Genomic DNA, 26,838 nt, shown 5'->3' with positions numbered 1-26,838 from the left:
TGTTCATAGAAGTCTAGGTGTTCATAGAAGTCTAGATGTTCATAGAGGTCTAGGTGTTCATAGAAGTCTAGATGTTCATAGAGGTCTAGGTGCTCATAGAGGTCTAGGTGTTCATAGAGGTCTAGATGTTCATAGAGGTCTAGATGTTCATAGAGGTCTCGATGTTCATAGAAGTCTAGATGTTCATAGAGGTCTAGATGTTCATAGAGGTCTAGGTGTTCATAGAAGTCTAGATGTTCATAGAGGTCTAGGTGTTCATAGAGGTCTAGATGTTTATAGAGGTCTAGATGTTCATAGAGGTCTAGGTGTTCATAGAAGTCTAGGTGTTCATAGAAGTCTAGATGTTCATAGAGGTCTAGGTGTTCATAGAAGTCTAGATGTTCATAGAGGTCTAGGTGCTCATAGAGGTCTAGGTGTTCATAGAGGTCTAGATGTTCATAGAGGTCTAGATGTTCATAGAGGTCTCGATGTTCATAGAAGTCTAGATGTTCATAGAGGTCTAGATGTTCATAGAGGTCTAGGTGTTCATAGAAGTCTAGATGTTCATAGAGGTCTAGGTGCTCATAGAGGTCTAGGTGTTCATAGAGGTCTAGATGTTCATAGAGGTCTAGGTGTTCATAGAGGTCTAGATGTTTATAGAGGTCTAGATGTTCATAGAGGTCTAGGTGTTAATAGAGGTCTAGGTGTTCATAGAAGTCGAGGTGTTCATAGAAGTCGAGGTGTTCATAGAAGTCCAGATGTTCATAGAGGTCTAGGTGTTCATAGAGGTCTAGGTGTTCATAGAGGTCTAGATGTTTATAGAGGTCTAGGTGTTCATAGAGGTCTAGATGTTCATAGAGGTCTAGGTGTTCATAGAGGTCTAGATGTTTATAGAGGTCTAGGTGTTCATAGAGGTCTAGGTGTTCATAGAAGTCTAAATGTTCTTAGAGGTCTAGGTGTTCATAGAGGTCTAGATGTTCATAGATGTCTAGATGTTCATAGATGTCTAGATGTTCATAGAGGTCTAGGTGTTCATAGAGGTCTAGATGTTCATAGAGGTCTAGGTGTTCATAGAAGTCTAAATGTTCATAGAGGTCTAGATGTTCATAGAGGTCTCGATGTTCATAGAAGTCAAGATGTTCATAGATGTCTAGATGTTCATAGAGGTCTAGGTGTTCATAGAAGTCTAGATGTTCATAGAGGTCTAGGTGCTCATAGAGGTCTAGGTGTTCATAGAGGTCTAGATGTTCATAGAGGTCTAGGTGTTCATAGAGGTCTAGATGTTTATAGAGGTCTAGATGTTCATAGAGGTCTAGGTGTTCATAGAGATCTAGGTGTTCATAGAAGTCTTGATGTTCATAAAGGTCTAGATCTTCATAGCCGTCTAAATGTTCATAGAGGTCTAGGTGTTCATAGAGGTCTAGATGTTCATAGAGGTCTAGGTGTTCATAGAAGTCTAAATGTTCTTAGAGGTCTAGGTGTTCATAGAGGTCTAGATGTTCATAGATGTCTAGATGTTCATAGAGGTCTAGGTGTTCATAGAGGTCTAGATGTTCATAGAGGTCTAGGTGTTCATAGAAGTCTAAATGTTCATAGAGGTCTAGATGTTCATAGAGGTCTAGATGTTCATAGATGTCTAGATGTTCATAGAGGTCTAGGTGTTCATAGAAGTCTAGATGTTCATAGAGGTCTAGATGTTCATAGAGGTCTAGATGTTGGTGGTAAATGTTCAGAGTTCCAAGCTGCTTCATGTTGACTTAATTTCAAAATGTACCAATATATTATGTGTGTCCACATTCTGTGCACGGATGCTTGAAACACGTCATACGAAGTGAACCATGAGGTCGGTGCAGCGCTTAGAACAACAAAAGATGCAAAAGAAATTGAGATACTTCCTTTTTGGCAGAAAGTTTACTCTCTAAAGCCATTTCAGTGTCTTTGTTAGTTTTAATGTCCAGTTTGTGGTGTTTTCTCGTCATCCTTGGAGCTGGATGGAGTCATTTTGCATTTCTAAATATAAACATTTATTGGACAGAAAGGATATTTTTAGAAGTTGAATCAACCAAACCAGTATTTTTCTCTCAGGTCGTCTGTGCTTTCTGTTCAATTTGTTTGCAAAAGTGACAAATTTTAGTGTAAATTTCACATAAAAATGGAACAACAGTTCTGTAGTGCAGCTTTCAGACACAAATTCTACCTGATGCTGGAAATAACAGTTATTGCAGCTGAACAGTTGAACCTGCAGCTGCTGTCTGTTGATTTCACTGTTTCTTTCTAGTTATGCTTCATGCACAGATGATATTTTACATTAATATGTGAGTTTAAGCTGCTCTGAGGGCAGAAAAGGACAGGACCTGTGGACATCTTTGCTTTTTCAGGCCGGACATGAAAACAAACTTCTAATTTGATGCACAGAGATGTTTTTTCAGAGGTTAAACCAACAACCAGAGCAGGGACTTGGAGAATATTTGTGCAAGAAAATAAGGAAGCAAAAAGGGAAATGAAGCAGTGAGAAGTCAAAGCTGGTTCTTGGCTCGGTGTTTTCAGAGGAACACTTTGTGCTCGGCCTCAAACTGAGAAAACAAACGCAGAGCCGAGCTGACACTTTCTTATTGAGTTTCTTTTTTGGAGCAGCTCGGAGGAATTTTCAGGAGCAGGAACTCACATGTTTGGTTTGTTTTATTACTTCAGGCTGAGTTAAAGACTCAACTAGAAAAGCACTCAGAGTTCAAACCTCTGCCAAGGACAGAGAGGAAAACAGGAAACCCATGCAGTAAAGGATCAGCTGGAATCCAACCTGCGTCTCTGACACAGTTCTGTTTATGAATCACCTTCTTAACCAGCTGAGCTATCTGGACACCTTGCTCCAACTTGTTGGACGACATACTAACCTATGATGTTTTTGTCATATTCTGGACCACATACTAAAGCATACTAAAAAATTCAAAGTGATCCAGAATCCAGGATCCTTTCTGGATTTCCACCAAATTAAATCAGCTCTTCCTCTTACCATAGTCTACATCCCCTCAAAATTTCATGTGAATCTGCCCAGGCGTGTTTGAGTTATCTTGCTAACAGACAGACAGACAGACGCCGGGTGTCACATAACCTCCTTGGTGGAGGTAATGAGACGTTCACATCTAAGATCTACAGTCCGGATGTTTCAACTCCACGTTGGTCTCTAAAACTTTCCAGAGACGCTCCAACATCCTCAAGTTGTCGTCCAGGTGTGAGTTTGTGTTTGTGGACAGAGCAGAGATGAGGTTAGCTGTGATTGGTGGATGCTGGACGGAGGAACACCTATCCTTCCTGTCCTTCTTTTCCTTCCTGTCCTTTTCCTTCTTTTCCTTCCTGGGCTCACAGCAGCAGAATCAGTCTAGGAGTCCATCTGTCTTCATTTCCAGCTCCTCTTTTTATTAGACGTGATGTGATTAGAGGAGCTGCTGCACATGTTCCTCCTCCTGCACACAAACACAAACCAACAATTGCTGTTCATGAATCAATATTTACTTCTAGATTGTCAATAAGAATTTAATATGCTTAATACAGAATACTGCAGCTCTAAAGTTCCCACATCAAACCTCTTTCACCAAATTATTTAAAGTCAAAACACCAAACATCTTAGCTAAAAACACGTCAAAGATGTTTGGTTTCCTGGTTTTCTGTTTCCTGTAGCTGCTGCTGGCCCCGCCCCCTTCAGGAAGAAGACTCTCTGTGTGGCTGATTGACAGCAGGGAGGAAACCATTTCACTGAATGAGTAAAAACATGTAAAAGGTGTCATTTCAGTCTCATTTTGGACCATTTGAATGTGTTTTTGTCCTTCTGGAACAACTTTCAGTAATTTTTGACAAGTTTTTAGTCGTTGACAAATTTTCAACTCGTTTTAATCAATCTGAACACATTTTCAGTAATAAAGGTCGGACAAGTATGAAGACTCGTGTGTTCACTCATGAAGCCAGTTTAAGTCATTTCAGACACTTCATTCATTTTTGACAACTTTTGAGTCACTGTTGATAAATTTCTCAACTGATTTTAGACACATTTTTATCAATCTGAACACATTTCAGTAATTCAGCGTAAACTTTGCAGTTATGTTGAATCAGTTTGAGTGCATGAAGACTCGTGTTCACTCTTGCAGCCACCTTTCAACTTAATTTGGACAGATTTTGAGCCATTGTGGTCAATTTTCGGTTATTTTTGAACCACTTTTGAGTCATTCAGGACAATTTCCAAATAGTTTTAAACAGGTTTGAGACCATGAAGACGCTCAGACTCATTTTCAACTCAACTTGGACAATTGTTTGGCATTCTGGACACATTTTTTTTTAGCAATTTTGGACACATTTTTAACTCATTTTGGACACTTTTTGTGATTTTGGACAAATTGTAATTAATTTTGAGCTAGTTTTGATTAATTGTGGACAATTTTCAGTGCACAAAGATGCTTGTGTTCACTCTTGCAGCCAGTTTTCAACTTAATTTGGAAAAATTTTGAGCCATTTTAGACACATTTCAATTATTTTGGTCCGGTTTGGGCCATTGCAGACAAATGTTAAAATAAATTTTGGACACTTTTTTTGATTTTGGACAACTTTTAATTAATTTTGACTTAGTATTGATTAATTGTGGACAGTTTTCAGGTAATTTTAGACCAGTTACAGAGATGAAGACTCCTGTGTTCACTCTTGCAGCAGATATTCAAATCATTTTGGACAGTTTGAGGAAATTCTGAGACATCCTGGAGAAGTTTCAGCAGGTTTGAGTGCATAATGATTCTTGTCTTCACACGTGCAGCCAGTTTTAAAGTCATTTTGGACAATTTAGACACCAACATTACAGCATTCCGTCATTTTTTTTGTCAATCTAATGTCTTTTACAGTGTAATAGTGGTGGATCACTCAGCCTGATATCACTGAAAAGCTTGAAATGTGTCCACATGGCATCCAGCATGTCCTTTAAAGCAGTGTGCTATTTATACTGCATCATGTCGCAGCACCGATTTAATTAACAGAAAATAAAAAGTCGACCGGTTTAAACATCGCTTTAGTCTGACTTTGCCTTCAGAGACGAGCTGCGTTTCATTTCTATTCAGATCGGAGGCAGCCAGTGCAAACGAGAAGCGAGGCGTAATAAAGCAGCACATAAGCCGGCGTCTAATTCCATTTAATTGGAGTACATTGAATCTGTGGCAGCGAGGAACATCAGAGGCTTTTCATTAAACAGCCACAGAGAGATCAGAGCGCAGACAAACAGAGACGACAACAGTTCTGCTGCTGGAAAACTTTAAAGAGTCAGCAGCTTCATGCTACACGTCTTCAGTCAATAAATCTGCCTGCATGACAGAAGGAGCTGCTGGACTTCATCGATTCAGTCTCAGCTTCTAATAGTTGATCTGAGTCTGGAGTGGGAGAATGTCAGGAGGAATTTTAATAATCAGCTCCTGTTAAAGGTTTCGATTCGCGAACCTGAAGTGCAAAAATGCAAAATTTTCCACCCAGTTAAGGTTATTCATGCAATAAATTTGGGTTTATTTGCCCTTGAGGCCTTCAGACGTCTGTCAGTGCAGTGAAAGTGAATGTTTTTAAGCCAGCAGCTGCACAGACAGTCATCTGAAGCTACAGCAGCATCTCATTTTATTAGAATAAGAGGAAAAACATTTCACTGTGGGAGTTCTTCATAAAGTTCTGGTGACTCTGGATAATCCACAGCTCATTTTTGTGCATTAACATCTTCTAGCCTCATTACGCATAAACCGAAATATTTAAACCTTATTTTGACTGAATCAAAGCTGCAACAAATAAAGGCTGGAGGTATTTCAGTTTGTGTGTAATTAGCCAAGAATATAAATAATTTTCACTTGCCTCATGAGAAATATTGCACTTTTCCCACCACATTCTAATTATATGAGATTCAAATGTTCAAAAACGATCCAGACTTTGCTTCACAAACGATCACTTCATGTTTAAACATCACAAGCAAAATTTATTTTAGTAAACAGGTTAAATGAAACCCAGACTATCTGACATTTAGCAGCGTTTTATTCGTTTGCTGTTAAAACTAGAGACAGAAATAATAAAATGAGGGCAGATTTAATCTGATTCACAGTCAGATCTTTGAACCTAAAGGCAGCAGGAAGCTCAGAGCCAACATCCTCCTGATGAATAAAAGCAGCATCTCTGATGAACAGCTAGCCGCTAACGTTAGCAGCTGTTTTATGGTAGATATTAGTGTTTTTTATCCTGTGAGGCTGAAAATGAGGTTAATGAGGGCTGAAAAACAGAAACAATCACCTGAAAGAGGCTAAAGTCGTCCATAAAACCACAGGAACATTTTCTTTACATACTTTTGGGCTGAAAACACACCAAAGATGTTTGATTTCCTGGTTTTCTGTTTCCTGTAGCTGCTGCTGGCCCCGCCCCCTTCAGGAAGAAGACTGTGTGGGTGACTGACAGCAGGGAGGAAAACATTTCACTGAACGACTAAAGTCATTTTGGACTCCTTTTCAAGTCAATTTGGACAAATTTTTTGCCATTCTTGATTTTTTTGCAGTTTTGGACAAGTTTTCGGTCATTGCGGACACATTTTAACTCATTTTGGACACATTTTGATTAACTGTGGACAATTTAAGTCATTTTGGGCACGTTTAAACGCATGAGGACTCCTGTGTTCACTCATGCAGCCAGTTTACAACTCAGTTTGGAGAAATTGAGCCATTTTAGACACATTTCAATTATTTTGGACACATTTTGAGCCATGTGGACAAATTTTGAGCATTGGACAGGTTTTGAGTCATTGGAGACACATTTTGGACCCATTTTTGTAATTTTTCACACATTTGAATTAATTTTCAGCTAGTTCTGGTCATTCTGGGTAATTTAAAACATTTTGGACACTTTTCACTTTGGAAATGAATGAACGGAATGAAAACCTTTTGTTTGGACAAGATGTTGTCATTCTGAAGTTTCGGGTCATTTTGGACTAAATTTAAGTCATTTCAGTTATTCTGGACTAGCTTTGAGTCATTATGAACAAACTCAACTCATTTTAGTCATTCTGGTTAAATTCCAGTCAGTTGAGTCGTAGTTAGGTACGAAGAGTTTTAAAGCTGGGAGGAAAACTAGTCGTTTCACAGAAAACACCACAGGTTTCCACCAGATGAGACCTTTAACATGTCTGGACCCTGAGCTGATAACAGCCGTACAGGAACAGCCGTACAGGAACAGTCTTACAGGAACAGCCGTACAGGAACAGTCTTACAGGAACAGCCGTACACGAACAGCCGTACAGGAACAGTCGTACAGGAACAGTCTTACAGGAACAGCCGTACAGGAACAGCCGTACAGGAACAGTCTTACAGGAACAGCCGTACAGGAACAGTCTTACAGGAACAGCCGTACAGGAACAGCCGTACAGGAACAGCCGTACAGGAACAGCCGTACACGAACAGCCGTACAGGAACAGTCGTACAGGAACAGCCGTACACGAACAGTCGTACAAGAACAGCCGTACAGGAACAGTCGTAACCAAACAGCTGTACAGGAACAGTCGTACAGGAACAGCCGTACAGGAACAGCCGTACAGGAACAGCCGTACAGGAACAGCCGTACAGGAACAGCCGTACACGAACAGCCGTACACGAACAGCTGTACAGGAACAGTCGTAACCAAACAGCTGTACAGGAACAGTCGTACAGGAACAGCCGTACAGGAACAGCCGTACAGGAACAGCCGTACAGGAACAGCCGTACACGAACAGCCGTACACGAACAGCTGTACAGGAACAGTCGTACAGGAACAGCCGTACAGGAACAGTCGTAACCAAACAGCTGTACAGGAACAGTCTTACAGGAACAGCCGTACAGGAACAGTCTTACAGGAACAGCCGTACACGAACAGCCGTACAGGAACAGTCGTACAGGAACAGCCGTACACGAACAGTCGTACAGGAACAGTCTTACAGGAACAGCCGTACAGGAACAGCCGTACAGGAACAGTCTTACAGGAACAGCCGTACAGGAACAGTCTTACAGGAACAGCCGTACAGGAACAGCCGTACAGGAACAGCTGTACAGGAACAGCCGTACACGAACAGCCGTACAGGAACAGTCGTACAGGAACAGCCGTACACGAACAGTCGTACAAGAACAGCCGTACAGGAACAGTCGTAACCAAACAGCTGTACAGGAACAGTCGTACAGGAACAGCCGTACAGGAACAGCCGTACAGGAACAGCCGTACAGGAACAGCCGTACAGGAACAGCCGTACACGAACAGCCGTACACGAACAGCTGTACAGGAACAGTCGTAACCAAACAGCTGTACAGGAACAGTCGTACAGGAACAGCCGTACAGGAACAGCCGTACAGGAACAGCCGTACAGGAACAGCCGTACAGGAACAGCCGTACAGGAACAGTCGTAACCAAACAGCTGTACAGGAACAGTCTTACAGGAACAGCCGTACAGGAACAGTCAAACCCACAGAAGCGTCTGTCTGCTGTCATAAATCCCGTTAAAGGAATAAAGTGGTGACCTGGCGGTAAACATCACCTCCGGCTGTCAGACGTCTCCGATCCGTCGACCTTCAGTCCAGTGGGCCGTGAAGAAGCTGCAGAGTGTTTTAAAGTGCTGAGACGTTTCAGGACGACTTTACCTGGAAATGATGAAGACGGAGAAGCTTCATGTGTTTTATAGCGAGACGTTGCCGGATTGAAGAGTTTAAAGTGACAGTTCTGAGTCATTCTGGACACATTCTTAAGTCATTCTGAGCAGTCAGAGTGCATAAAGACTCCTGCTTTCACTCCTATAACTACTTTGGATGAATTGTCAGCTCAATTTGAACAAAAATTTATCTTGGACGTGTTTTTGTCATTCTAGACAATTTTTAAGTTCACTTGGATGCATTTTGATTGTTTTTCGTCACATTTTCAAGTTATTTTCTAAAACCTGTCTTGCAGACAGTTCTTGAGTTATCTTGGACTAAGTTTTAACTCAGTTTGGGCACATTTTGTCATTTTGGACTAATTTTAATTGGCTTTGTGTCATTGAGGACAACCTTTAGTTCTATTTGGACATTTTTCAGCTCCTTTTGTCCCATAGCTCCACATTAGCAGTGGAATGAGGAGTTTTTATGTCACATTGCCTCTGATATTATGGAACTCTTTTTCTGGAGTGTTTCTACACTGACTCATCGTTTTATGCTGATCTTTGTGAATGACTTTGCTGTAAAACGTGCTGCTTCTTTGCACGGATCGGTTTCCTGCGGATCATCTCAGGCTTTATTCAAAGCGACTGAGTGAATCTGCAGTAAAACGTCCCATCAGCAGCTTCAGAGCTGATGGTCGGTTACAGCTTAGAACAGTTTTATGTCCTGCAGCAGAAACAAGCAGAAGGAATATTTATTTTATATTTCAGTTCATCTTTTAGAAAGACGGATTCTGCAGAACAGTGATGATTTGAATGTGATGTCAGAAATGAACATTAATGCATCTAAAGCACATTGTGGTCAATTTTCAGGTCATTTTGTGCAAGTTTGAGGCCATGAGGACTGCTGTGTTCACTCCTGCAGACGGTTTTTGTAACTGTACCACCCGAATGCAGCCACTCACTGAGGTGATCACCCCGAGAACGGTGGGTGCTCTGGTTCTTAAAGCTAAAGGAAACTACTATCAAAATAAAATGAGACCCAGAGAAGGTTTCTCTTTTTGGCCAAATTAACTAAAGAGAAGCCGGATTTAATACAACACAGACATATATACACAACCAATCTGCTGCTCCCACCCAGACACACACAACCAATCAACCAATCAAACAACAGCATGCAGCCAGAGTAAAACAGGCACCATAACCTGTAATAATTACCCCATTACCACCACATTTAGTCATTGCACTCATTTTTAAAATTCTTTTGGACACATTTTACTTCATTCCCAACTAGTTCTGAGTCATTCTGGATGAGTCAGAGTGCATGAACACTCTTGTGTTCACTCTTACAGACAGTTTTTGGTCACCTGGACAAATGTTAAACTCATTTTGAACAACTTTTGAGTCATTCTGGATATTTTAAGCCATTCTGGACCAGTGTCAGTGCACACAGACTCTGTTCACTCTTGTAGTCAGGAGGCGGCATGGCTCAGTGGGTAGAGTGGCCGTCTTGTAACTGGAAGGTTGCCGGTTCGATCCTCGGCCCGTTGACCTCATGTTGAGGTGTCCCTGAGTAAGACCCCTAACCCCTAATTGCTCCTGATGGGTTGTGGTTAGCGCCTTGCATGGCAGCTTCCACCATCAGTGTGTGAATGGGTAAATGTGATGTATCATCATGTAAAGCGCTTTGGATAAAAGCGCTATATAAATACAACCATTTTTAAATTTTAGACCAATTTTCCACTATTTCACAATTTTGGCCAAATGTTAATTAATTTTGAACTAATCTGTAGTCTCTGAGGACACTTTAAATCATTCTGGACCGTCTGAGAGCATCAGAGCTCTGAAAGAAGCTACAAAAAGAGACAGCGGAGCTAGAAAACAGAATCCTTTAGTCCCAGGACTGAGGTTCTCTGATGAACCAGAAGAAACAAACGGAGCAGCTTCTATTTCTGAAGCGGTGGAAGGCAGGACTTCATTTCCAGCCTCTGTCCCTCCATTAGCATCTCCAGGGACGAGATCCTCTCAGAAACCTGCTGCAATAACGACGTTTTAATAAACAGGAGAGGATGTGAGGACGTGCTGCTGCTGCTGCCTCTGATACTGTAGAAGTTTGAGCTGGAGGTAAATAAAGCCTTTTATTGCCTCCACTCCTTCCACATAGACTCAGCTGTGTAATAAAGCTGCAGGATATCAGGGGATTGATAAGACGGCAGCAGCTCAGGAATACATCAGATGGAGCTTCTTTATATTCCTGCTCAGATGAAACTGATGAACAGTCTGCAGCCGATATTAGCGTATTTTTAGCTTCTGAAGGCCTCACATGAACAGAAAGTTTTGGGAGTTTTCAGTAGAAAATGTGGAGATAAAAGCAGCAAACCTGCTGTGATCAGATTATCTGAACATTTAAATGATGGAAAGGTGTGTTTTTATCAACAACACTTAAATTTACATCCAGCTTCAGACAAATTCTCATAAAATTATGTTCAACCAACAAACTGTTGAGTTAAAGGAACTAAATGTTCATCTGCAGATAAAATAGTTTTACTTCTTTAATAATTAGCTGCATAAAAACACTTTTTCCATTGATTGTTTTCTCTCTGATTGGATGCCCAGTCAGTTTATATATCTTTTATCCTTTTATCCTTTTATCCTGTAGCGTTTCCAGTATTCTCTGCTTTTGTTCTGTTTTGTTTCTTCTCCCTTTATTTTTTCATTTGTAATACATTAAAAAGTTCATCAAAACTTTCATGACAAAAAAATGATTGCGTCTAATTTAAACAGAGATAACTTCATGAAATTAGCTTGAAAACGTTTTTCTTCACCTTGTTTTTATCCACTGAACACATGTGGATGATCTGATTAAATCTGACTTTTTAACGTCAGCGTTGTGTTTTCTACAAATAAATTCCAATTTTTCCAAACATGATCCGACCAGTAAACAGAGAAGTCAGATTTAGACTCCAGCTACAGAAATGATGAAGTTTAATCCAACAGATCAGCTGGAGATGAACTGAAATCTGAGTCATGTTCCTTTAAACATTCAAACATTAACAGAAAAGTTCATTAATAAAACATCTGTAATTGGACTAATTAATTTCTTCAAAGCTACGGAGTAAAGAAAAACATGAAAAAGATAAAAATGACAGAAGAACGTCTGAGTGGACCAAAATGATTTTTAAATGTTGGTGAACCAAAGAAAAAGTTAAATCATGCAGCCAGGCATTTAATTAAGGAACTGAAACAGGTTTCCTTACTTACTTCAGCTGAGTTCAGTCAACTTAATAAAATGATGTTCCACCAGCGAGCTTTATTGAGTTCTGAATATTAAGTTGATGCAACGTCATTATTTTAATTCAATTTTCAATTCAATTCAATTTTATTTATATAGCGTCAATTACAGTCAAATTGTCTGAAGACGCTTTACAGAACCCATATGCCTGACCCCCAGAGCAAGCCCAAAGGCGACAGTGGCAGGAAAACACCCTTTAACAGGGAAGAAACCTGGAGCAGAACCCGGCTCTATAAACCATTTAACTCAACCATCAAAGAAACTTAGTAAATCAGAGTATTTTTAAAAAAATTTATTTTAATGCTTTAAAAATCATGCATTTAATTGAATGAATGACATTATGTTCAACAGGAATTAGGTTTTTCTTTACACGCTGTCTCAGCTTGAATTGAACACAATAATGCAAATAAATCAACTATTTTCCTTTTTATTTAGTTTGATTGTTAAGAACCAAGCATTTAATTAACTGATCTTTGGAATTATTTTATTTTAGTTCAGACAATTTCTGATGAAATTATGTTCAACAAACTATTTCAGCTGAGTTACAATTCAATTCAATTCAATTTTATTTATATAGCGTCAATTACAGTCAAATCGTCTCAAGACGCTTTACAGAACCCAAATGCCTGACCCCCAGAGCAGCCCAAAGGAGACAGTGGCAGGAAAACACCCTTTTAACAGGGAAGAAACCTCGAGCAGAACCCGGCTCGAGGTTACAGGAATTAGCTTTTTTTTTTTAAAAAAGGTATTATTATTATTACAAGTTACCTAAATTTAGTTTTAAATAAATAAATCCTGAAATTTGAGTTTAAATTTGACAAAATATAAAGTCATCAAAGTAATTTATTAATCCGATTTTACTTTTTACATTGATTTAAAAATGAATTTAATTAACTGGTCTTTGGAATTATTTTATTTTCATTTTGACAACTTCTGATGAAATTATGTTCAACCAACAAACTTTATTGAGTTACAGAAAGTTACAGAAATTATCTCAACTTAGATTTAGGCTTTAAATCAATGAAGACAGAAATCTGAGTTTAATTTCCACTAAATATGGAGTTAATTCTCATTATTATGTCAGCTTAAATCCACAGACTCTTTATCCTGCAGTTTCTCTCAGAGCTGAATTACTTTTCAGTTCTTCTCTGACCTGAACTCTGCTCTAAAACTTTGTCCTTTCAGCATCCAGCGTCTTTCTCCACTTTGTGTTTGTTCACCGCTTCTTTTACTCAAACTGAAGCTCTGTCAGTTTTATTTGTGTGAGCTGCAGAAAAATCACAGAAAAATTGCCCTGAAAGTGTTTTTCTCTGTCCTCTTATTACAGAAAAATCCTTTTAAGAGAGAAAAACATGTCAGGAAACACATCAGCCCTGCAGACATGAAGAAGACAGAAAGAACCACATTATTTCAACATCACCACAAAAGAGGTAAATATACCACAAAGAGACGCAAAACGTTCACTGAAAGATCAAAATTACCACAAAGACTCAAAGTCAACACACACAAATGGAAAACAATCACAAAGGAGGCAAAATTACCTCAAAAGACAAAAAAATTAACACTGAAAGATTCAAAATTACCTGAAACAGACAAAAAATTACCTCAAAAAGAGACAAAATTACCTCAAACAGACAAAAAATTACCTCAAAAAGACAAAATTACCTCAAAAAGACAAAATTACCTCAAAAAGACAAAATTATCTCAAACAGACAGAAAACAAACAAACATAAAAATATGTAAAATCAGCACAAAAAGAGAAAAGAGTTCTTAATGTTTTGTTTGAAATGAGCGCTAATCTAGATAATTATTCATTTCACTTATTTTCACTATTTTATGTGACTGCTCTGAATCATGTCTTGGTCGTATCGGTTTTCTATATAAATAAAGTCTTATTATTGTTGTTATAAATGAGACGGTGGTGAATTAAACTGACTTGAAGGTGCTGCTTCCAGAGTTTCCTCCTGGAGATGTTCTCAGACGGAGCTCCTCCCAGCTTCAGGACGGTCTTCAGGCCTCAGAGGAACTCGTCTGTTGTCACCTGATGGTCGTTAACATGGAGGCGATAACGTTCTCTGGCATCGCCTTAAACTGCTGCTGCTTCATGAATATTTAACGGGGAGGACAGACGGAGCTCTCACTGACCTTGCAGGTAGAAGCTTGGAGGTGGAAGTGATGGCCGGTAGTCTGACGGCCTCCTGGAGGATGTGGAGGTGTGAGGCGTCTCAGCGTGTCGGGATGAAGGTCACTGGAAGCCGAAGCGTCTCATTTAAAGCCTTTGTGCTGCTTCCTGTTCGTCCAAACAGCTGCTTCTCTCTCAACAGTTTACCTCAACAGACCAGAAGATGTTTGTGTTCAGGCCTCCGTCCAATACAACCTGCAGCTTAGTCCCTGGAAGATCACAGTTTAGACCACAGTTAAATATCTGATAGTTTAAATATGTTAGAGAATAAATATCTGTTAGTTTAAATATCTGTCAGAGAATAAATATCCTGTTAGTTTAAATATCTGTCAGAGAATAAATATCTGTTATCTGAGCCCTTCTATCGTCCTTGTTGTCCTAAATATCCAGAACCATCAGAGATCTTCCCTCCACACGTTGTTAGGATGACAGAGACAAAATCCCCACAAACAGTGTGCAGGATGACACCAAATGATCCAAATCACCACAAAAATGAGTGAATATACCACAGAAAGACACAAAATCACCGCATAAAGAGGTAAATATAGCACACAAAGAGACAAAACTTCCAGTGAAAGATGCAAAATTACCACAAACAGGTTAAGGGTGACGCCAAATGATCCTAAAATCAGTACAAAAAAATGGAACATCACCACAGAAAGACACAGTTTTCTTAACTCTTTATTTTAGCAGGTAAGATCAGCTGAGAACAATTTCTCATTTTCAATGATGACCCAGCATTGTAGGCCCCAGCAGGAAATAATAACCCCAAAAGTTCCAAAATCAACACAAAAATAGATGAAAATACTAAAGAAATACACAAAATCTCCACAGAAAGATGCAAAAATAACCACAAAAAGAGACAAAATGGCAAATAAACACAAAATACACCAGAAAAAGACACAAAATCTCCACAGAAAGATGCAAAATGTACCACAAAGAGACAAAATCACCCCAAAAGATGCAAAATCAGCACAGAAAGATGCAAAATTACAAGAAAAAGACCTAAAATCAGCACAAAAAGACATAAAATCTCCACTACAAGAAGCAAAATCGGCCCCAAGAACATCTGGTTCTCCATCTCCAGCAACTTCATCAATGATCAGAGAGAGGTGAGTCCACATTTATTACTTTTTAATGGACTTTTTCAGAACTTCATCAGTCCAGCAGACAGAACCATGACATTTAGGAGGAGATAAACATCTGAGTTCTGATAAAAACTGACACTACAATAATTAAAAAATGGCCAAAATCACCCCAAAAGACTCAAAGCTACCCTTAAATTCAAATGTGCCAGAAAAACACTCAAAATATCACAAAAAGGATCAAAATTACAGCAAAACAGGTAAAATTGTGACAAAAACTCAAATTTGGCACAAAAAACTTGCAAAATTTCCCCAAAAGAGCCAAAATTAAGTAAGGGTCATTCTGTATGAAATCAACCAATTTTAACAAAACTTCCCACCTTTGGATTCATTAATTAAAATACATTAAACATACATACATCAAACATAGAAGGGTTTATAGAAGCAAGTTGTGCTTGGTGTCAAAATTTAGGGAGATTCCTGTAATTTCACATGATGTCTTTTATTTTTTGATTCCACCTATCCCACATGCTGATACTGACCTTTGAATCCGAAGGTGGGACAGATATTTGTGATTTGTAGCTGTTCATATTTCATGCATTACATCCCATAGCACTTTCATTTTATACAGATCCAATCCTCAGATAGCCACATTATACCACATAAAATCTCTAATGGATATGAGGATTAGTTTGTGTGTAATGGGTGGCCAAATGTAGCAGTTTAGAAGTTCGTGATGGATAAAATCGCAACTTTGTCATTCTCTGTAACATGCAATTATAAATATAAAGTAAATATTTTCACATTTCTGAGGACTATAGGTCACTGTGAAATGATTCTGAAAATGTCAGATCTCTATCTTTTGTTGTTCAGAAGTTATAGAAGTCTGAAAACGGTCGAAAATTTCAAGTCTTAATTTTGGCTGCAATAATAGGGTACCCCCTACCTACTTCAAATGGCCATAACTTTGAAACTAATGACAATAAAGCATTCAAATTTGGGATTTTCACATTAAATATAATGTACTAAATGTATGTAAAAACTTAGCAAAATCTGAGAGGGTCAGGTGGAGACCACTGGTTGAAATGGAATGACCCGTAAGTAAAGTTTATTTATATAGCACCTTTCACAGATAAAAATGACAAAGTGCTTTACAGTAAAAGAAAAAGTAAATAGAAGATAAAAATACATAAAAATAAGCTCCTGCGATATAAAGCCACATTCCTCATAAAGTCACACATGAGCCTCCTAATGTCACTTTCTGGACAAATTTGAATAAACTTGGGACAATTTGGTGTAATTCTGGAAACCTTTTAGCCTAGCCACGCTAGACCCATGTTTCTGACGGCACTAGGGTCTAGGACCGCTCGACAGGGAGGGAGGCGGGCTAAAAGGTTGTCTATCAAATCCCTCTGCAGCAATTAGGTAGGTATACAACCAATCAGCGCAACGAATAGGCTGACGTGGTTCCCAGAGCACCGGATTGTGGCTAAGTCCCATTAGCTTCCCAACCAGCGGAGCCAACTGGTATATTAAGGATTTGCCATATCCCGTCGGCATAAGTCCAAATACGTCTTTCTTCTCAATGAAACACTTCAGTGCCGTCCTTTGTTTATCTTTCAAGTTGAATTTTAGCTTCAAATCTTTAAGGGCTGTGGCCAAAGCCGAGTCCAAAGATAACTGTTTATTGTTTCCGGTTGTTTCTGTCAGAATCGTCGCGCCTCTGTCGTCACTTCGTTACGCCCGCCTTCTGACTCTACACTTCATGGTGATTGGTCCGGCCAGTTTTAGGAGAATCCAGCCTCGAGCCTTATGGAGGGTAACTAGACCCACCCTGGCAGAGAATTAAATTCGTTGCTGTGGGTTGTCTAGCACAGCTAGGCTAGAAACCTTTGTCATTTACAACAGTTTTTTGAGCCATTTCTGAGAAATTCTGAGAAATGTAAGACTATTTTAGTGTAGCTGTGGTCCTTGAAGTCCATAGAGGTGGCTCCACATTTGTCACTTATTAATGGACTCTTTCCATCATTTCTGAGCAGAATCGTGATGTTTAGGAGGAGAAACATCTGAGTTCTGGGAAAAACTGAAACTAAATAAGTGAAAATAACTGGAAAGTCACCACAAAGAGACCAAATTCCACAAAAAGTCCCAAAATTACCACAAAGAAACAGGAAATCTGTACAAATGCAGCCAAACTGACTGTTTCTCCAAACTGTGGTTAAAATCCGTAAAATCTGATGTTTTATTGGAGCCAAACCCAGAATGAGCATCAACAGCAGCAGAAGTTCAGCAGAAACCAGGAGATATTTTCCATATTTCAGGTCTAAAAATCCTCTCAGGAGCAGCAGAGTGAGTTTTCATCTAAACCTGATGTCCAGGAACGTTCCAGGTGGTAGAAATGAGCCTGACTCTGCTGTGAAGACGTTTCCAGATGATTCTAACAGCTGGACTCAAACATGAGAACATGTGTGGCTTTAAGGCGGCTGATCTTCTACCAGCAGATGTTCTCCTCCAGCTGTTCCTCCACCCAACGTTCACATCCAACAACAGTCTGATGATCAGGTCCATCAGGTGGTTTGTTCAGCTCTGGAACATCACAAATGTTCTCATCTTCTTTATCTACTCTGTTCCACTCTGACTGAGACCTTCTCTGGTAGAATCTTTACTTCACCCAAACAAATGTGAAAGATGGGAAACATCTTCTGAGTGAACGTGTGGTTGAAGGTGCGGATGAGAGTTTTAGTGTCAGCATCAGAGAACGACAGCGTTCCTCTGGTAAAGTCCAGATTCACTCTGATCCTCTGGAGCTTCTTCTGCACTGAGAGATCAGTGGGGGAACCTGGAGGTGACCGTGCTAAGTATTTATCTCTAGAGAACTCTATTCTCCATGATCCAGACCGTATGTTTCCCTTCCTCTGGGCAGACTCTTCTAACACACCCAGTAACCAGTGTTTACTGTCTCCAACCTCCACATTCCAGCTGTGAGTCCCTGAGTTGAAGCCTTCAGAGCTCAGAACAAAGCAGGAACCAGTAATCCTCTCTGGATTATCAGGAAGCTTCTGTTTATCTCCTCGTCTCACACTGGTCAGATCTTCAGACAGGATGAGTCTTAGACCTGCAGTGTTTGGGTCCAGAATGAGAGGAGTGTAGGAGACCACGTCCTTCATGTTGTTCCAGATGTTGAAGCTCAGGTTGCCCACATGTTTGGCCTGGTCTATGAGAGCTCCTGAGAGCAGCTGTGGATCCTCCAGCAGGAGGCAGCGCTGGACTCTTTCCACTGCAGCCTTGTAGTTTAGCAGGAATGAGACGTCTTCAGCTCTCAGCTGCTCCTCTGTGGCTCTGACTGTGTCTGAAAGATCTGCTATCTCTCTGCTCAGAGCCTCCATCTTCTCCTTCATCCTCCCAGTCTTCTGCTCCTCTTCCTCCCTCAGTGCAGCCATCCTGGCCTCCTCTTCCTCTCTCAGAAACTGGTGAAGCTTCTCAAACTGCTCCTTGATCTGCCTCTCTGTGTGTCGGGCCTGGACCTTAATGTGTTCTGCTGTTTGATCAAACTTCACTTTAAGTCCTTCAGAAACCTTCAGCTTCTCCTTTAAGGGCTCCAGAGTTTCCTGAAGGTCCTTCCTGTGTTGTGGAGCTGCTTCATCGATGGGTCTGAACCTGTGGTTGGAGTGTTTTTCTGAATCTCTGCAGACGAGACACACTGGCTGCTGATGGTCCAGACAGAAGAGTCTGAGTTTCTCAGAGTGGAAACTGCAGAAAGACTCTGAAGATCTCTGAGTTCTCTGCTGCCGGAACGACTCACACACATTCTTTAAAGACAAACTAACAGGTGGATGTTCTTTAGAAGATCTTCTCTTACAAACTGGACAGTCGTGTGTTGGTTTCTGCCTCCACCAGGTCTTCAGACATTCTCTACAGAAGCTGTGGCTACACGACAGAACAACAGGATCTGTGAAGACCTCCTGGCAGACCGGACAGCAGAGATCCTCCTCTGATCTGGAAGCCATTTGTTCTGAGTGAAGCTGGAAACACAGCAGAGTCCAGTGAGTCACTGTGTTCTCTGGAAGCTGCTGTGACTCTGAGTGGTGTTTGTGCTCAGACTCACCTTCAGTGTTTGTCTGGAAGCAGCAGAGTTGTAGCTGGACTCAGTCTGAGGACGCTGAAGCTCCGTCTGATCGTCTCTTTACTCAGGAAGCATCACAAACTGCTTCCTGTTTGTGTGAAGGGTTGTTTCAGGCTTTGACACGTCAGCAGGCAGCAGCAGGTAGTTACAAAGGTCTAAGTTCAGCTTTAACACCTCTGCATGAAGGAGGGACTTTAATCAGTAAACAGAGCTCTAAACTGCCCTGAAGTTTCAAGTTAACGGCTGTTAACGGGACCTTGAAGGCAGCACAGAGACCTAGCAGGAGCTGGAGTGGAGGGTTGATGTCCACCTGCAGGATGGAGAAAGTTCAGCATGTTAACGTGGTTAATAAACACGATGTGAAATCTTCCTGATCAGGTGATTAGAATGACATCAGGCATTTTATTTCATTTGACACTGGAATAAATTTGTACAAATGCTCTAACAGCAGCTGACTGTTTCTTGAAAATCTGGTTAAAAGCTCTAAAATTTGGTGTTTCATTTTAGCTAAAGCCCAGAATTACTAGAAAAAGGCAATATTACCTCATAAAGAGGTAAATAAACTACAGAAAGAATGAGCCAACCCACTCTCTAAACTGTTGGCTGCTGCTTATCATGGAGCTCTTAGATTTATAACGGCCTGTAAACCTTTCACTGCACTTTGTACTCTCTGGTTAACTGGTCATCACCGTCCACGCCCAGACTTCTCCACTGGTATCACTTCATTTACTCGTCCATCCTTGGTCTGCTGCCCACATATTTGTCCTCTTTCATGTCACGTAAACGCTTCAGTCATCGTCTATGTTCCCAGGACTTCATGACTTTCATCGTCCCCTCACATGCTTTTTCTTCCTCTGCTCCCTCAGCCTGGAACTCACTACAGCAGACTCTGAATCTGTCCCACTGACCCCCCTGGAAAACTGCAAACGTTTTTTAAACACGAAGGAAATCCCATCTTTTAGGACTTGTTCATGCTCTTAGTGTTTCTACATTTAGCTTCACTGCTTGGCGCTTTGCACATTCATTTTAATGTCTATGTTGTGTTTTTATGACCCTGTTTGTCTGGAACCTAGCGTTATATTGTGTTCTTATATTGTCTGTTGTAGGTCCTTTGATGCTGTTTATCTGTGACTCAGTCAGAGGCGTCACCAGGTTTTAAGAACGGGGGGGGGGGGGCTTAGCCTCCAGGAGATGCACAGGATGTGAGCGAACGTTTAATTTTACAGCTAACAAAAACTGAGAAATTGCTTTTCCACATTAAGATTTAGATTTACTCAGAGATACTTTACTGTGTAAATGTTTTACACCACAGTGACCATGACTTTTGCTCACAACACAATAACTCAGAGCTGCCAACTTGTGACCAGACCTCAGAGTGAGATTTGGTTTGTGCAGGATGCTGATGGGGGGTGTGGGGGTCCTCCCCCAGAAAATGTTGAAAATTAGTGATCCTATTTCCTGCATTCTGGTGTATTTTATGAGCATTTTGTTAAAATCTTATTATAGAAGGATAATAAAAAAACAACATTGAGCTAAAAAAAAAAAGGCAAAAAAAAAAACTGCAAGGGCAGACAGTATTGAAAATGGTTCTTCATGTAAAATATGGATCAAAGTTCTGTGGCTGGATGAGCTCAACACATTTCAGCATTTTCCATAAATATCTGCAGAACTGAAATAACTCCAGCAACCACTTTAACATTTGTCTTGGAGGATTTTAATGAACAACAGCTTCAGTTTGACCACATCAGCAACTAAACAATAAAAAGTGCTGAAGAAAAAGCAAAACATCTTTATAACTTAAATTATCCATTCACTGAACACAATTACAATCAGACACTAAACTCTGTCCCACAGGAGCAGGATGACATGAACTAAAATCAGGACTAAACCAGATCTGACTTCACAGGAGCAGGGTGACATGGACTAAACCAGGACTAAATGAACGAATAACTTATTAACGAGGCCCAAAAATAAATAATAAAGACTGTCAACTCAGAATAAATGGCACAACTGTAAACAGGAACAGGAAAAGAACAGGGAAAAATGAATTCTTGTGAGCCATGTTGTACTCCCTTATGGCTTTTTTGAAGCCTTGATGATCTCTGGGGGGGGGGGGGGGGGGGGGGGGGGGGGGCATTTATTGCATGGCTCCAAACCAGCCATTTTAATGTTCATAATAGAGGAGAGTGTTCCCTCTAGAGCCACAGTGCTCCTGGTCTTAGTCTTCTTCAGTCCAACCAGTGAAAACAGTCATATTAGGTCCAAAACTAGCAAAATTATTTATGTCGTATATTTGGCTTATATATTTCTCTCTTGGCTATCTCCACTTTCCAATCATTACTCTAATAAATAAAAGCTCAAGTTAAATAAGTCTTAAATGATGCACCTGGACTGAAATGTTTCATATTTCATATTCATATCAAGTTCCACAAAAATCCAAGACTGTCTGCATCACAAATGACTCTCTCCTGTAAAATCCTTTAGACTCACCTTTCCAGTAGATTTCTCCCCTCTCACTGTCTCTGCTCCTCTGCCCTGACTCCTACAGGTCAATAGGGGTGGAGTGATTATTATTATTATTATCATCATCATCATCATCATCATACGTGAATGAGCTCAGCTCCTGTTTCACTGTGTGTGTCTGATGCTGGAGCTGATGCTCCAGAAGGAAGTCACCCCAAAGATAGTATATGGTTAAAAAAAAAAAAAAGAGTGCACACCCAACTCTATGAACAACCAGAACCTTCACAGTGCATTTCAGACTAACTAGCTAGCTAAGTAGCAGCTTCTTTTAGAGCTGAAATGTCACTTTTGACCGCAGAACAACAAAGGTAAGACGTGCACAGAGATACAGCAGCGTCTCACACTGCCTCCTTTACAGGGGGCTCTGTCCTACAGAATGAACAAGCCAGGTTTTTATTTGTCAAACAGGGAGCATTTGGTTCATTAATTACATGGGACTTTCTGCTGTTAGCTGGGCGGCTGGAGCTAACTTATTGTTACTATCAGCAGTGATGAATACTTACTCTCCTGAAAATATATCGCATATCCATTCTTGTTCACGTTTTTCTCCTAATGCTGCTCTCCTCCGTTCTGTGTGCTCGTTCCCTATTAACACATGCTGCAGGTACCAGCAGCCTAGGTTGGAGGGAAAACGTGGACTGGATTTCAGTGATGTGGGCGTGCTCCATATTAACAAGTGGAATGGACTGGATAACGACGCACTGACTCGGACTCTCTGCCTTCCACTATGAAGTGAAGAGAAACTAAGATTTATGATCGTATCTAAGTTAAAAATGACTGGTTATGTGATTATGTATTTAAACTCATATTCTGGTCACATTATATGGAACTTTTTGGCACTTTTTTGTAAAACAAAACAAAACAAAACAAAAACAACTTTTTTAAAAAATAAATTAACATAAAATTATTTAGGTGGGCTTAAGAATATTTTAGGGGGGCTGAAGCCTCCCTAAAATAGGCCTAGTGACGCCACTGAACTCAGTGTTGTCTTGTGTTATTTAAGAACAGGTCTCTCCTGGGAATGAGACTTGGTGTCTCAATGAGATTACCTGTTTAAATAAAGGCTAAATATAAAAAAAGAGACAAAACCTCCACTGAAAGATGCAAAATTACCACAAAAGATACAAAATAACCATAGAAAGACACATATACACCCCAAAAGTTGCAAAATTACCACAAAAAAGGGCCAAGATCACCACAAAAACAGATGAGTAAACCACAGAAAGACCCAAAATCTGCACTAAAAGAAGCAAAATGCCCAGAAAAACGCTCAATCATCACAAAAACTCCAAAATTACCACAAAATCACATAAATTTATCACAACATGGTCCCAAACCACCACAAATATGGGTGAATATACCACAAAAAGACCCAAAATTTCCACTAAAAGATGCACAATTACCATGTTAAAATTACCCCAAAAAGGATCCAGACTACCACAAAATGACCCCAAATCACCACATAAGGATTAAATATACCACAAGAAGACACAAAATCTCCACTAAAAGATGCAAAATCACTCCCACAAACCACTGGGTTCTTCATCTCCAGTAACTTCATCAATGATCAGAGTTCTACCTTCATGCTGGGAGTATTTCCAGATATTACGTCCTGCCGGTGGCGCTAAGGGGTATGGGGCAGGAAACAATACAAGAAACCAAGGTGTAAAATGGAAGACTAAAATTGTAACTTTAATAATTAATAAAGTAGGTAATACAACAAAAGGTGTCCCAAAAGGGTAAATACAAATGATACAAATGATATTTAACAAACAATAAAAGTAACTAATTAAATAACAAAAATAAGGATTTAACTAAGTCAACTAATTTAACTCAAATTTAGCTTCTTTAACCGTATACAACAAAGGCTAAAGAAAACTAAACAAAACAAGTGTCTCAACTAAAACACAAGTCACAAAATAAACAAGGCTAGCCAGGGTGATAGAACAAAACGGGGAGACACAGCACAAACCAGGGACTGGGCCAAATGAGCCCAGCCCCCGAGCAGCTGGAAACATCTTATAGCCTTTACCTTTAAGATGTTTGTCTATCATTTTTTTTTCGGATGTCCTGGGACAATTCTCTCCTTCGCTTTCTGTTGTCCATGTTCAGTGTGGTACACACCTTTTCACCAAACAGCAGGGTGACTACTTGTCTCCCTTTAAATAGGCAGACTGACTGATTATGAGTTTGGAAACACCTGTGATGTCAATTAAATGAAACACCTGAGTTAATCATGTCACTCTGGTCAAATAGTTTTCAATCTTTTATAGAGGTACCATCATTTTTGTCCAGCCCTATTTCATTAGTTTGTTTTTTTAAATAATTATGTTAATCAACAATTCAAAAGTGATGGCTGATTTTGATTATTTAATTTTCAATAAATTTTTATTTATTGTTACTTTTGTGAGTTTCAAGTGATTTCAGTTAGAATTGTGGGTTTTTCCTTCTTTAACTGAGGGGTACCAACAATTTTGTCCACGTGTGTAGAACATTCCAGGTCCATGAAGTCCATAGAGGTGGATCCAGATTTATCACTTTTTAATGGACTTTTTCAGAACTTCATCAGTCCAGCAGTTAGAAACATGACGATTAGGAGGAGAAACATCTGAAAAACTGACACTAAACAAACAAAAACATCTAAAAAAGCTGGAAAATCACCACAAAAGGAGTCAAAACTACCTTGAAAGGTTCAAATATGACAGGAATGACGCCCAAAATCACCACAAAAAGAAACCAAACTGCCAAAAAGACTCAAAATCACCACAAAAAGACACAAAATTTCCACTGAAAGATGCAATATGACCAAAAAGGGCCAAAACAACCACAAATGGAAACAAAATCCTCACAAAAAGAGCCACAACTAGCACAAAACCCCTGACAGCACCGCAAAAATAGGTGAATGTACCACAAAAAGACACAAAATCTCCAGTAAAAGATGCAAAATTACCACAAAAAGTTAAAATTACCCCAAAAAGAGTCCAAACTACCACAAAATGCCCACAAATCGCCACAAAAAGAGGTAAATATAGCACAAAAAAACACATAATAAGCACAAAAAGAGGTGGATGGTTCTTTTTTAGAGATGAATGTTCATTTCCAGTTTTCACAGTTTTTGAATGTTCCAGAATTTTACTGATTTCTAAATATTTATTGTGCATTTTAATATATTTTTTATTTTTATTTGCAGAAATCTGTTCCACTAGAAACTGAATTTGAAATTAATTTTAGTTCCATATTTACTTTTCAAATTCTAATTTCTAAAGGAGTTAATGAATTTATTTAAATTCTAATAAAATATGAAATAAAGAGTTATCTGCAAATGAGTGGGACTGCACAGTGCCATAGTGGTTAGCACTTTGTCCTTGCAGCAAGAAGATCCCCGGTTCAAATCCCGGCCTGGGATCTTTCTGCATGGAGTTTGCATGTTCTCCCTGTGCATGCGTGGGTTTTCTCCGGGTACTCCGGCTTCCTCCCACAGTCCAAAAACATGCTGAGGTTAATTGGTTACTCTAAATTGTCCGTAGGTGTGAATGTGAGTGTGATTGTGTGTCTGTATATGTAGCCCTGTGACAGACTGGTGACCTGTCCAGGGTGTCCCCTGCCTTCACCCGAGTCAGCTGGGATAGACTCCAGCACCCCCCATGACCCTAGTGAGGATAAAGCGGTGTATAGAGGGTGGATGGATGGATGGATGTAAATGAGTGAAACAGCCCCTAGAGGCCGCTACGTGTAACTGCAGTGAGAGAGGAAACCAGCTGAGGTTCATTAGTTAATTATTGATGAGAATCAGAGTCAGTTCAGGTTTAGTGGGACTAAGGGGCCGTTTATACGAGGACCATCCTAACAGAAAACGCAAAAGTAGCGTCTTGTCATTTCACGTTTAGACGAGCGGTTTTGAAGGAAATCTGCGTATATACGGTGACTCTATAGTGTGTGGAATTCGATTGGATATGCATGCCAGGCAGCTGGGTGGCGCTGTGATAAAACTCTGCCATGTCTACACGCATGCGTACTATCTCCCTTTTCGGATCTCCGCCACGGCAAATGTTCATGAATGGAATGTGTACGGATTCTGTACGTTGGTACGACTCCTGTAGTGTACATAGAGCTGCCAGAGCTGCTTGAAGGTACGAAGGATGGAAATAATCACATCTTTGTTTACGTCCTTGTACCGGCCGGCAAACCAAAGAACCGGCGCACATATGTGACGTAATCGCGTGCGCGACGTGGTCAGATCTCAGCAAAGTTTTGCGTTTTGCTGTTTAGACGGAAACGTAACGGAGGAGCGTTTTCTACTTTTCCACTCTGGAGGCCGGTTTCAAATTTTTGCGTTTTTAAGCCCCCAAAACGCCGTCCTCGTATAAACGATAGGGTGTTTTGTTGAAATATTTTGACGTTTTTTTCCTGCAAGCGTCCTCGTGTAAACGGCCCCTAAAACTAACCTGTGAGGACTAAAACTGGACTCTTTACCTGCAGAAAACCGTTTGATTTCAGCAGCATTTAAAGGAAACTCACCAAACCTGCAGAGGAACGTTCCTCACCTGAATGATGTCACTTCCTGCTGCTGCTTCCTGCTCTTCTGCTGTTTTTACTGCTTCTGTTGTGTTCCTGAGCTTCCAGAGATCAGATTTTATGTCTTTTTGTGGTATATCTTCATAGTTTTGTGCTGTTTTGTGGTATGTTTACATAGTTTTGTGATATTTTGGTTTCTTTCTGTTGTAATTTTCGTCCTTTTTGTGGGGATTTCGTGTTTCTTTGTGGTAATTCTGGCCCATTTTGTGGACATTTTGTCTATTTTTGTGGTAAATTCACTTGTGTTTGTGGTAATTTTGCACCTTTTTGTGTTGATTTTGATTTTTGTGGTGATTTTTTTGATCTTTCAGTGGATATTTTGTGTGTACTTGTGGCATATTTACATCCTTTTGTGGTCATTTTGTGTTTCTTTGTGCCCTTTTGATTGTGATTTTTTTTATGGGGATTTTGTGTTTTCCTGCTTTCTTGTGTGTTTCT

General features: G+C 40.0%; 1 protein-coding gene across 4 annotated transcripts; it reads right to left on the bottom strand.

Annotated features, from left to right (window-relative positions):
* Nucleotides 1-1,908: 1,908 nt before the first annotated feature.
* LOC110967201 (nuclear factor 7, brain-like) lies at nt 1,909-21,844 on the bottom strand. Of its 4 annotated transcripts, XR_007945221.1 has the most exons (6): nt 21,793-21,844; nt 19,285-19,612; nt 14,058-14,303; nt 13,849-13,953; nt 8,528-8,630; nt 1,909-3,440 (listed from the first exon to the last, which is right to left on the bottom strand). XR_007945221.1 is itself a non-coding variant. In XM_051956002.1 (3 exons), the coding sequence occupies exon 3, from the start codon at nt 19,184-19,186 to the stop codon at nt 17,795-17,797; it is 1,392 nt and encodes a 463-aa protein (XP_051811962.1). In that variant the 5' UTR covers nt 19,187-19,201; nt 19,285-19,612; nt 21,793-21,844; the 3' UTR covers nt 17,413-17,794. The 4 variants fall into 4 exon arrangements, 1 of the variants encoding a protein (XP_051811962.1); XR_007945222.1 differs by lacking the exon at nt 1,909-3,440 and having other exon boundaries at nt 4,187-8,630; XR_007945223.1 differs by lacking the exons at nt 1,909-3,440; nt 8,528-8,630 and having other exon boundaries at nt 13,554-13,953.
* Between the last annotated feature and the right edge of the window lie 4,994 nt (nt 21,845-26,838).

Source organism: Acanthochromis polyacanthus, chromosome 11 (genome assembly GCF_021347895.1).
Source record: "Acanthochromis polyacanthus isolate Apoly-LR-REF ecotype Palm Island chromosome 11, KAUST_Apoly_ChrSc, whole genome shotgun sequence".
In the NCBI taxonomy this organism is placed as follows: Eukaryota; Metazoa; Chordata; class Actinopteri; family Pomacentridae; genus Acanthochromis; species Acanthochromis polyacanthus.
Note: the sequence above shows the minus strand (reverse complement) of the source record. Positions and strands in the feature narration are given on the sequence as shown.

Bases quoted from the DNA above. Each gene is read 5' to 3' on its own strand.
- LOC110967201 (XM_051956002.1), bottom strand. From the start codon at position 19,186: ATGGCTTCCAGATCAGAGGAGGATCTCTGCTGTCCGGTCTGCCAGGAG.